The 11,147-nt window shown below is 50.1% G+C and overlaps 2 protein-coding genes across 2 annotated transcripts; one reads left to right on the top strand and one right to left on the bottom strand.

Moving 5' to 3' along the window:
- Positions 1–342: 342 nt before the first annotated feature.
- DEU56DRAFT_834233 (uncharacterized protein) lies at positions 343–5,251 on the bottom strand. Its single transcript, XM_041354698.1, has 13 exons — positions 4,179–5,251; positions 4,048–4,129; positions 3,834–3,994; positions 3,614–3,757; positions 3,430–3,555; positions 2,804–3,372; positions 2,366–2,750; positions 2,208–2,313; positions 1,992–2,156; positions 1,365–1,940; positions 1,075–1,318; positions 827–1,026; positions 343–772 (listed from the first exon to the last, which is right to left on the bottom strand). The coding sequence occupies exons 1-13, from the start codon at positions 5,010–5,012 to the stop codon at positions 510–512; spliced, it is 3,855 nt and encodes a 1,284-aa protein (XP_041202851.1). The 5' UTR covers positions 5,013–5,251; the 3' UTR covers positions 343–509.
- Positions 5,252–7,498: 2,247 nt separating this feature from the next.
- DEU56DRAFT_834230 (uncharacterized protein) lies at positions 7,499–9,432 on the top strand. The gene is made up of 4 exons (XM_041354697.1): positions 7,499–7,730; positions 7,779–8,194; positions 8,248–8,494; positions 8,545–9,432. Exons 1-4 carry the CDS (start codon positions 7,623–7,625, stop codon positions 9,370–9,372), a joined length of 1,599 nt encoding a protein of 532 aa, XP_041202850.1. The 5' UTR covers positions 7,499–7,622; the 3' UTR covers positions 9,373–9,432.
- Positions 9,433–11,147: the final 1,715 nt, after the last annotated feature.

The raw sequence follows: 11,147 nt of genomic DNA, 5'->3' as shown, positions 1-11,147 counted from the left end.
AGCTTTAACAATGTCAAGTTAGTCACATCTCCACTCTCTGAAGTCAGAGACCCACATCAGACTCCTTCACAAACTGACTTCATAACGCACAGCACTGGCACCTGCGTTCCTGGATTTGCTCTTCGGGAACGCAGAACGTGCGGAGAAAGTTCTGGACGAGACCGCGCCGTTTGCAGGTTATGCGTGGAAGACTTAGAGAGGGATCGTGAGGCCTTCTATGTTGGTGTATTTGCGAGCCGCTTCGATTGGATATGTGAGGATGCTCAACCCGCATTGGTGACAGAGTGGACCCCTATACCAACTAGAGAGCGAAGGTAAAGAACGTCAGTAAGCCATCAAGTCTGACCAGACACCATGCTTTGATATGGTACGTGAAGCTTGTTACAAAACATGACATATCCATACATACAATATTAACGCGAAATGTCCGCTGGAATACTAACAGTACAGGAGACAGAAAAAAAGGTATGTAGCCAATTCGTTGAATAAGATGGGAGGGATGATGCTTCCTAGTACAGAGTCGGCTCTTCTGCATCAGGCACGAAGCGAAGTCGCGCAAGGAGTATGGTATCCCAGGTCTTGCGGGATCGTGACACCTTACTCGTAAAGTTGGCCTCCGCGGGGAAGTAATCCTGACCATCATACTTGACTGTGAAAGTGCCCCACGGATGATTCGCTTTGTGAGAAGAGAAAACATTGAAGTATGCTACCCCTGACGAAATGGGATCGGCGACAAAGAGAGCGTAGTCACGCGCATTTACAGTGTTCGTTACTGCGAAACAACGTCACTAAGACTAAGCTAAGAAGGTAGAGATTGAACACGTACCAAGGAAGACGTCCTCTTTCTGGATAGGGTGATTTGGTGCGTATTCTTGTAGGACCGTGTGGATATTTTCTTTAAACCACTGCCTGGCTGCAGTTAGACTGCCATCGGAGAAGTCCCGGCGCTCGAACGACTCGGCGTATACCGCAGCTGTCTTCTTACCAGCTTGCAGGGGAAATTCTTGCCTGCGAGATACGTCCCCCCTGCAGATGTTTCAGCAAAACATACAGCCACAAGTAAGTACCACGTACTCGCGACGGTTGGCACCAAATTTCAATCTGTTCAGAAAACCATTTTGAACACGACGTGTCTTCTCGATGTTGATGGTACCGTAATCCCGCAAGGAACGCATGCATTTTGCCACGTCACCCTCGGCCTTTTTCTTTCCTCCAAGTTCAATGACGTTACAGAGGGTTATGAACTCCCCGTCAGGTTTGGACACATACCCCACAGCACCCACCTCGACAGGTGAGGGATACCAAAGAGGCGTCGTGACTAAACAATGAGTATCAGCACATAATATGAATGAACTGTGACATACACCATTTTTCATACTCATGGGTGTCCCTGGCCAAAATCCTGTACCGCCGCTCATTCTGCATGGCCCGTGCCCACGTATTCGTAGATAGCTCAGGAAGGAGATCGTCCGTGGTGTGATCGGTGGTGGTGCCGACCTCACAGACAGCGTTCGGATCCACGAAACCCGAAGTCTCGGTTGACATAGACGACTCTGGAATGTCCTGCAAGTCAGAATCAGGCTCTGAATATCCGAACTCAGACCCAAATCCAGACGACGTGCTGAAATAATCAGACATCGATGGAGTGTGTGGTAGCCAAGAATAGCGGTCAGAAGTCGGTGTACCAAAAAATCGAAGGCCAGGCGAGGGACGGTCTGAGTAGCCAACGACTGGCGAGTTAGCGGGACCATTTGGCGTGCAAGGGGTTGGTAAGCCGTCTGCACCATAGGGATATACAAAATTCCGACAGCCTCGAAGCCAAAACACCGTCATGGGAAATGGCGAACGATAACGAGGGTTACGCGCCCAGCAGCAGCTGATGATTGGGAGAACAATATCGGCCAGAGGGGTATCAGACACCTCTGGGCGACCATCTCGTTCTGGAGACACATCAGCAATTTTAAAAGTTGAACAAGACGCCTTGAACGTACCGAGTACAATCCTCTTGACGTCTTCGTCGTCTCGAGTGCCATAAGGAATGCCGCCCATATTGAGGATCTCCACGCAGCAGATGGCATAAGCGTAGACATCCGCTTGCATTGTCGGACTTGCCGCACCGTCCAAAAGCTCTGGCGCTTTCCACCTCGGCGTCCCCTCTGTTCGATCAGGTGGTCAGAACCAGGGTATGACTTCAAAAACCAACATACTTGGTCGTTGACACCCGCTAAGCCTGTAGGCATCGTCCTTGAGTTCGCTCTGACCGAAGTCAGCAATGGCGCAGTTTCCTTCCTTATTCACGAAAACGTTCGCGCACTGTTCCATGACATACATGAGCAAAGCACTGGAAATTGTATGACTAACGAACCTTCAAATCACCATGCACTACCTTTTGGGAGTGCAGATATTCCATCCCGCCAGCGATCTGAGAGATGAAACGGAACTGGTCTGCATGGCGTGGCATGGCGTGATCATCACGCGCTGTGGTCAGCAACCATTCCACGAGGCTTCCGCGTTCGTAGAGCTCGCTCACGATGAACCATGGCTTGGATCCATGAGCGCTGCTTGCCCCGAACATATGAACGACCTGAGGGTGCCTAAGCCTGCGCCAGAGCTCGACCTCTCGACGAAACGTCGAAGCTGGAGTGAAGTCGTGGAGAACCTTGATGGCGACCACTCTATCGCGCCAGGATCCAGCGTAAACTCTAGAGAATGACCCTTGACCGATCATCTCGAACCGATCGACCTCGTATCTGAACCATATTATCAGTATGGGAGCACGACATAATATTGAGAAGGGACTCACCGCGTGATCGTCCATGAAGGAAGTTCCCATGGTGAAAGAGAATTGTCAGTGCCTGCGCCTCGCACCTGCATACAGCGCAGCTTCGACATAGAGGCGATACTGGCATCCAAAAGCTCCATCTCAGCGAGAGTACTGTCGCTGGCAGCAGCGGTTGAACGCGAGAATTCATGGCGCAGGGACTCCAACTGTCGCCGCATGGCCTTCATTATCTCAGCGACTTCGTTCCGTTCGATTTCCAAACCATTGAGGACGTCCGCATCGCACTGCGCAGTGTTGATAAAGCCAGGAAGATGTTCTAGTTGGAACTGGTCGAGTCGAAGATCCTTATCTGGATTTTCTTCAGGGAAGATAGGGTTTAATTCGCGACGAACATCGCCCTCAGTGGTCGTCAGACACTCTGGTATGGATGGGACGGTCTCTGCAAGTCGATCATTCGGTTCTGCCGACGTCTCTGTGTCGCAGTTGGCACATAGCGTCGAGGTATTGTCCGAAAGAACCGCTGTCACCAGGTCTTCGATCTTCCCGTCAAGACATACGACATTCTTAACAATCCTCACAGACATCGTTGCCTGCGCCGCAAGCTGTCGTTTCAGATGGTGAACGTGTGATAAAAAAAATAAACATACATTCAATCTTAGCCAAGCATCCATCAAAGCCTGATCGCAATTGCAAAGTTCTTTGGCGATTTCGGCTCTCCTGATAAAGCGTTTTAGCATTGGCCGGCGGCTGATTCGGCAGAGAAACCCCTCGATCTACGATTTACGTTGGCGTCAGAGCTATAACGGAGGCATACAGACAGCAAAAACATACCTGGAAGATGACTTCTCTAAAAACATGGAAGGCCGCGTCGAGTTCTTTGCCAACGATGGGACCGACCCCTTCGATCTGCTCACGCATAAAGTACAACATTCCTGCGCAGCGTTCGACAATGCGAAGACAAGAAAGTCGATTAGACTTCAGAACGACGTTACAGGGAAAGAAGTATGTAATGTCAGCAACGATGGAAATGCATAGCCGTGGAGCAACCCACCGAAAGCTGCTCGCACGCCTCCCAGATAATTAGGAGGGTTCGCGACGCCTCCAGGAAAAACGGTACAGGAACTAGACCGGCCAGATCGTATGTAGACTCCAGGATGGTCTTCAAAACAGGGAGCGCTTCATCAATAATTGTCCCCAATGTCGAGACAACGCCTACAAGTGATCAAATTAACTTCCGTTCACATTAGCGAAGATAGGGCACCTACAGGACGCTGCAGGATTCATCTTTACATGTTCAGAAGTCAGCTCGTCTCGTGTCATTACTGAATGGCACGCCAGGATGACAGTCTGCGAAGCTCTGTAAGAGAAAGTACAAAATGAACAGGAACGGGCTCACACTCCGTGCTCTGTTGAAACCATCTCGCTCGGCATCAGTAAAATGAGAGAGTGCCTTCAATTTCTCGTCCCTCTCCTTATCGCTGTCTTTTCCTTGCCATCGAAAGGGAGCAAACATACTATTTTTCAACATTGCCTCTCTCTCAGCTTCCGCAATTCCAACACACAATGGCCTGATCGTCAGCTCTCTGGGTTCTCCATCGGAAGTCCCGTCGCTAGTAGGGAGATGCAGCTTCGTGGGCCGGACCGGATTTAGCCTTTCGTCGACTCTGGGCTCGTCTTGATACACGAATTCTCCGGGGGTCCACCACTCGTCCGCATTCCATGGAACTGTCAAATTCCACCAGCGCCTTGGCGGGCGTCCTGGAGGTGTGACGTCACCCTTGATATGAGCAGCCAAATCTACTTCGTCGCAGTCGCGATCGGCGAACGAACTACTCTCCTGGAATGGCACATAGCGCGGAGGGGTAGATGGGACGGGGGGAGACTGGTTGTGCATTGACATCGCGGGAGAGAAAAATATTGAAGATTGAGAACGAGGAGATGGCGAGTGAGAAAAGGAGTGCGAGTTTCTATGGTCTGGCGTCGAAGGACTGTGCACGACAGAGCTAGACCTCGAATGGGGGTAAGACCCGTCGCCTGGCGCAGGGAAATTGTATGATGATGAACGCTTGTGGCTTGGATGTGGCGGGGCCTCTATAATGGGAGAGGCCGCAAGTGACGGTGGCCGATACCCGGAGAACGAAGGTGACGACGACTGGTTGAAGGAACCAGAGGACGAGCGAGGTCGCACATAGGGAGTCGACCCAGCAGAGGAACTTCCAATGGACATCATCGATTGCTCAGCAACGCTCTGTCTAGGTGACGTCTGCAAGGTGGATACTCCGCTGATATTAAGGGTGCGAAGAGCAACCGCCGAATCAGGGATGGGGTAAAGTGGGAAGGCATTGAGACGCAATTGGCTGATAGACTGTCTGCGCGGGTATGAGGGAACGATCTCGCTGCCTGGGCTCTGCAGTGGAGCTTGCCGAGGACGAGGGGACGGATTAAACCGGGAGGAAATGGTCGGGGAGGAAGTGAGCGGGGAGGAAATAAAATCCGGCGGGGTGGAAGATGACAATGGCGTCGACGCCAGTGTGAGCCCTGGTGCCAAATCTCGCGGAGAGGTTCCAGGAGAGGACATGCTAAGGTAAAATCGAAAGTGGTCAACGAGATTGAATTGATGCAGTAGAGTAGGACGTTGGGAAGGGAGAAAAGTTGGCTGAAACTTAACGGGCGGGCGGGTGCTTGACTTTATAGTCCTCAGCAATGGAATTCCAAACTGCAAGTGCAATACTAGACTTGCCTTTATGGGTGCGATCGGCGATCGCTGGTATTGCAGTCCGTGGATATTCTACAAACGGGATAACCAGAATACGAGCTTTACCAGATTGCCTGCAGGAAGCTCCTTGAACCAAACCTACAGAACGATGGCCAAAGAACACCAGCAATGTATCGAGGGCCCTCATCCCTCCAATTCCCATCATAGCGCAGAATCATCCTGATAGGACCATTGAGCCCAGGAGACTCAAAAACAAAGTGTGACGGCGTTGGAGTATTCCACTAAATGAAAAGGCCGTGAAAATATTTCAATCCGCAGCCGGGACCACCAGACGACTGCTAACTGCATTCAATAATGGTCGGCGTTATGATCTAACGTTTAGCACTGATCTGGACATGTCAGATATAACTCGACATCCTGCGAGACGGACGGGTGAAGCCGATAGATCCATACTGATCTAGTACTGTGCTATCAGGCGCGGAACGGTGACAGAGGCGTTCGAAGAATAAGTTCGTAAGCAGAAGCTTTAGATTCCAAGAATGAAACATTACGTTGGGTACAGGTACTAGATAGGCGGCTGCACCTGGATGCACTCGGATGCATACCCCTCAGATGTATGGCTTGATGCAGAGGAGGTAGAATCTTGATTGGCACCTAGTCGACTCTAGTCGACGCGACCTTTGCAGCAAAAATGGCGTGTCTGAATGTGGCGTCGGACAAACTTGGACAAATAGCTCCCCATGTTTGAATTTTGCAACTGCCGCCACTGGCACTTACTGCCTGCGATGTAGTCTTCTCAATGGGCAGCCGCCGTGTGCGCACATCTCGTCTGATACCGAAATCTAAACTCTGCATCATGAACGGCGCATGCAGCATCTGGGGCCATACCGACCCTTGTACGAACGGGTGGATCATAACTACGTCTTCTTCGGTATCCGCTGGGGATTGTGAGATGATTCCAACAATTAACATGTATCGCGACCTGGCCGCATCTTATTCTCAAACTGTTCATGCGCTATGACATTCCACCGTAAATTCGGGTCAACCCTCTAATTACCTCGAACCAGTCTTCCTACTCAAGATGTCGTCCGGTCATTTCTGATTCATCCAATATTCCTAAAACTCTATGCTTTCGATGTCTCCCTCAGGCCGCTTATGTACTGTAAATTTATCAATGGTACGACCCCGGAGCCATTGCGATATTTCGTTACCAGAGGGGTATATAACGCATGCTCGTTAACGTTGTCGCTCAATCGAAATTTTCACGCTCTCTCACGGCTGTTCGAGATTAGATGCGCATCTCACCTTCAAGTGAACCACAAAATGAAGCCTGAAGCAGGGTTCCTGTCTCTTTGCTGAAGAACTACATTCTGGGCTTCCTTTCTAACCGATAATTCTTCGACGTGCACCCGTGGGTCGCAAATGATGTTACTCTTGCAGGCATGTAAGGCCCTTCACCAGGCGTACATGTCCTCCTCTGACTTCAGTACATCATTGAACTCAGTGGCCAACGGTTGCTCCGTGTCCCCAACACGGACAATGACACCCGTTTCCGAGCGCCTACAGCTCTGGAGACAAGACAGAGTTCACGCATGGTTCAAGGTTGACATCCACTCTTTCAAACCGGCCCCCATACCAAGCGAACCGCACTCCGGAACAAATGGTCGTTAATGGGCATCTCTACTTGTAAGTTGTGGGACGCAGAAGCATCCACGGCCATGATCATTTCAATTCTTTGAAACCCCTCACAACAAACAATCGAGCGCGATTGGTCTCCATGAACAAATATTGTGTTCAGCTCCTCTCCCAATCCCGGCTTTGAATATATTGAATGCCTGGGCTTTACGCAACTGAATAGTTCGGATGCATGATCGGAGCCGCCCTCGGATGTTATGCTGACGTAATTAAAGTTGGCCCCTGTGGCGTTAGCCGCACATACCGAATCTCCTAAACAAGGTGCGGATCAACGATCGACTTAGACGGACTCATCCGCGTTTACTTCCGAATCGCAGCGTATAAAAAGGAGACTTGCTCTAATGTTGTCCCCACCTACACCAGAAATCCTTTTCAGTTGTTGTCACCATCAACTCAATCTCTTAACTTCACATCCTTGATCTTGTAACCATGAGCCAATTCAACCAAGACACCATGATTCTATTAGACTTCCCTGTCGAAATCTTGTTAAAGATTCTTGGTCATCTAGATGTGTGCGAACTCGTACGGGCTCGTCAAGTAAGCACAGAATTTTATGTGTATGAGTTATTAACTCAGCCCTTCCAGATATGCAACGACGTTCGACAAGCGATCGACTCTTCGTCGGAACTGCTGTATTTGATTGATCTGGAGTATTTTAACGCGATTCCGGTCACTTTGCCTGGATCTGTCGATACCGGCGTCCCAGCACTTCGCCAGTCGCTTCGACAAAGCGAATCTGCGTGGCAGAATGCGCAATACTCATCAAACGTCCCTGAACCGATTCCGTATCCTCCGAATATGCATCGATGGTCGTCCGGCGTTCTTGGATTCCCAGTCGAACAACTCCAGCAAATAAAGTTTTTCCAGCCTCAACCGGCAGTTGACCACTCCATTGTCCCAACCTTGCGTCAGTGGCACTGTTCAGTCGACAGCGCAGTCAGCCATTTTAATTTCTCGCCGGCGCAAGACCTCGTGGTTCTTCTTGCCCAAGCACCCCCAGGGTCAGTGGTTCTTTAAGTTGCATCTCAGTCAAGCTATATTAACGAATATCAAGTGCGAATCACGCGTTTGACGTCAGTTTCAGGTCGCTCTCAGAGGATGGCGTTCATCCGGACGCTGCGTCACCTGTGGTCAAAGCACTTGACAATGAGATTGATATGAACTTGTTCAACCCCTATACTCCAAAATCCTCGATTTTCGGGGACTATTATGCTGTGTTGTTCAGGGGTGTCGCCAAAGCAAATGGTGGAGTAGCCGACTTTCTCCAAATCTGGAACTGGAAGACGAGGGATGCTTTTCAGGTTAGTGGATCTTTTGACTGCGTTATGGTGTCTTCTGAATACACTCGTAGTGCATCGAAGCTTTCAATCCAGCTTGCGAAACGATGGGCTTTAGCTTCCTAACGGACGACAAGCTTCTCGTCGCCAACGCCAGGGAACTATCTTTATATTCCCTCGTCCATGCATCCAATGCTATCCAACTCACCGCGAAATTCTCCCTTCCTCCCTTGCGGCGTTCATTTGAATACACATGCGTCAGCTTCGCCCCCATTCCTTTCCCCGCCCACGCACACAATCAAATCATCGCTTTCAGCATGGACATCTCAGGGGGGCACCTCGCCACCAAGCCTTGCTTCACATTCTTCATCGAGCGTGACGCCCTCTTGGAACTCGAATCGACCTATACGAGTCACCATGGAAAAGCAAGTAATCGCTCTCCTAGTCTGCCTTGGTCCAGCTGGGGTCCAACTCACACCAGGTCCTTCGAGGAGCGTTCGTACGACCCTTGCAAACACTCAGTGTTTGGCTTCCGGTCCGTATCTTTTGTCGGCGACAGGAAGTCGGAGCAGCAGCCGCGGCCACTATGCATTCGAGATTTCAACCCCCATCGAGTCGCAGATTTCAAGGCTGGGAACGGATCGAGACTCAATCAACGACTTATCGAAGGCGAGTCATCAACCTCGAATCTGTTCTCCCAGCCTCTTGGATCTGGTCTTCCGTATATCGAGACGATCACCGAGGAGAAGTTCGTTGCAACTGACATGACTATGGAAGCAAACAGGATCACGATGCTATTCTTCCAAGTCAGGCGCACGCTTACATTTGTGCACGTAGGTCCAGGGGGCACTGTTGAGGATCGTGAAGTTCTACCGGGCTTTGAAGTACTTGATTTCGAGTAGATATTTATCTCGAGCTTCATGTCATTTGAACATCTCAATCTATATTTCATTGACTATTCATTCTTTGAATGACGTTGCAAATGATTGTCTCAGCCTGCTTTGAAATTTCTCTCGATGCATGCGTGGGGGGCTAGTGATGCAACAAGATATCCAACAACCAGTAAGTAACTGATACTACACTCTGATCTAGACGTCAATGATTTCAAGCCTGCTAGACCACTCTGTAGAATCTTGCACTTCGGTTTCCTATTTACGGTCTGGATAAGAGGTGAACATCCGAGTGGTTATATTGATACAGCCGATACTCAGTGCATGGTAAATCGGATCGACGAGCCCAGAAACATGAAACACATAGCTTCAGCGTCTTATATATCGCAGACGGGGATGAGGAAGCGTGTGGTATGAAAAAAGACAGTTCTGAACATAGCAGAAAGGCGTATAATTTGGTAAAGGCACGCGAGAAATCATCATAGGGGACGAGAAAATCGTAGATTAATGACGACCATCCGTGTATTCAGGAGACAGATAACCAATGAAAAACCAGAAGCGAGCCCAGAGTCCAGTGTGTCTTACCGTTGCATGAGGGCGCAAGGTTGTTGACGTTGAAGCTGCCGCAGTATTACTGACAGCAGGTGTGGTAGGCAAATTGGAGACAGGTGCCTGTAGTTGCGAAGATGGCTGGGTCTTAGTCGCACCACTGAATTGCTGCATGAACATTGGGCTTGAGAGGCTGTGAGCTTCCCATAGCGGTGTGTGATTTCGTTTTCCGTTTCACTCTCGCTGACGCATTCCTCTGCCCAATGTCAGGTCGAGTGGAACATCTGGGAAGGAGAGGAAACATACACGTTTTCTCTTAACCTTAACAACTGCTGGGCTGCGCCCGTGCAACTCTATGCCTTCACCGCTTTGTCTGCGCCGTTGTAAAAGGTTTTGAGCCCAGTCGAGAGGAGAGAACGATGATGTTTCATGGGGATCGGAGGGGCTGTGGTGGAATATGCGGCTAAGAAGTGTGCTTCCTTGCGGTGCTGAGGAGAAGCGGAAGCGGCTTCGTGTAAAGAACTAAACATACCAGGTCAGGAAAAAACATCAAAGTGAAAGTAATGACATACGTGAGAACGTTCTTGTGGGTCATCGAAAAAAACTTGAGATACCCGATGGGCAGACTTTTGATCCAATAGAAGTTCGTCTAGGCCAGCATCACTAACAATAGTGGCAACATCCCATGAGTATGCGCTGTTGTCCCCGGAGCCAGTGGCTAGTAGTTTTCCATCCGCGGAAAACGATACGCAGGCAACTATATCTGCATGCTGGAGTGGAGAACTGATGGGCTGGCCGTTGTCGAGGTTCCACAATCGCGCTGTCTTGTCGTGGGATGCACTTGCGAGGATGCAGCCATTCGGAGATATTGCAATGGCATGGACAGTAGAAGTGTGCGCATCCAGTACTGCGGTCTGGTTCCATGTTTTTGTATCCCATATCCGAATCGAGCAATCGAAAGACCCGGAGATGAGCGTTTTTCCGTTCGTGGTCCAAGCCAGACACCGCACCGAATCTGTATGTCCTTTGAGAGTTGCGACAAGCTCGCCAATCTCAGTGGCATCCCAGATTTTAATTGAGCACTCGGTATGATCTTCAGTCCTGGGCCCATCATATCCACCAGTCGCAATCATGGTCGTGTCTGGCGAATAGATGGCTGCGTACAGGAGTACATGCCCTGTCTTGATTAGCCCGGGTGCCAGGATTGTCTCTCCGTTCTCCACATTCCACTGCCTCGC

Source organism: Suillus clintonianus (genome assembly GCF_016758775.1).
Source record: "Suillus clintonianus strain FC179 chromosome Unknown DEU56scaffold_126, whole genome shotgun sequence".
NCBI classification, from domain to species: Eukaryota; Fungi; Basidiomycota; class Agaricomycetes; order Boletales; family Suillaceae; genus Suillus; species Suillus clintonianus.
The sequence above is the reverse complement of the archived record's forward strand: the minus strand, read 5'-3'. Positions and strand labels throughout refer to the sequence as shown.

What these genes read in the sequence shown, in the direction of transcription:
- DEU56DRAFT_834233 (XM_041354698.1), bottom strand. Translation starts at nt 5,012, where the DNA reads ATGATGTCCATTGGAAGTTCCTCTGCTGGGTCGACTCCCTATGTGCGA. An exon ending in ATGCTTGGCTAAGATTGAAT is followed by an intron (nt 3,373 to 3,429) that starts GTATGTTTATTT and finishes CTTGCGGCGCAG; the next exon opens with GCAACGATGTCTGTGAGGAT. An exon ending in TAGTGCATGGTGATTTGAAG is followed by an intron (nt 2,314 to 2,365) that starts GTTCGTTAGTCA and finishes GTCATGGAACAG; the next exon opens with TGCGCGAACGTTTTCGTGAA.
- DEU56DRAFT_834230 (XM_041354697.1), top strand. Translation starts at nt 7,623, where the DNA reads ATGAGCCAATTCAACCAAGACACCATGATTCTATTAGACTTCCCTGTC. An exon ending in AACTCGTACGGGCTCGTCAA is followed by an intron (nt 7,731 to 7,778) that starts GTAAGCACAGAA and finishes CAGCCCTTCCAG; the next exon opens with ATATGCAACGACGTTCGACA. An exon ending in AGACGAGGGATGCTTTTCAG is followed by an intron (nt 8,495 to 8,544) that starts GTTAGTGGATCT and finishes ATACACTCGTAG; the next exon opens with TGCATCGAAGCTTTCAATCC.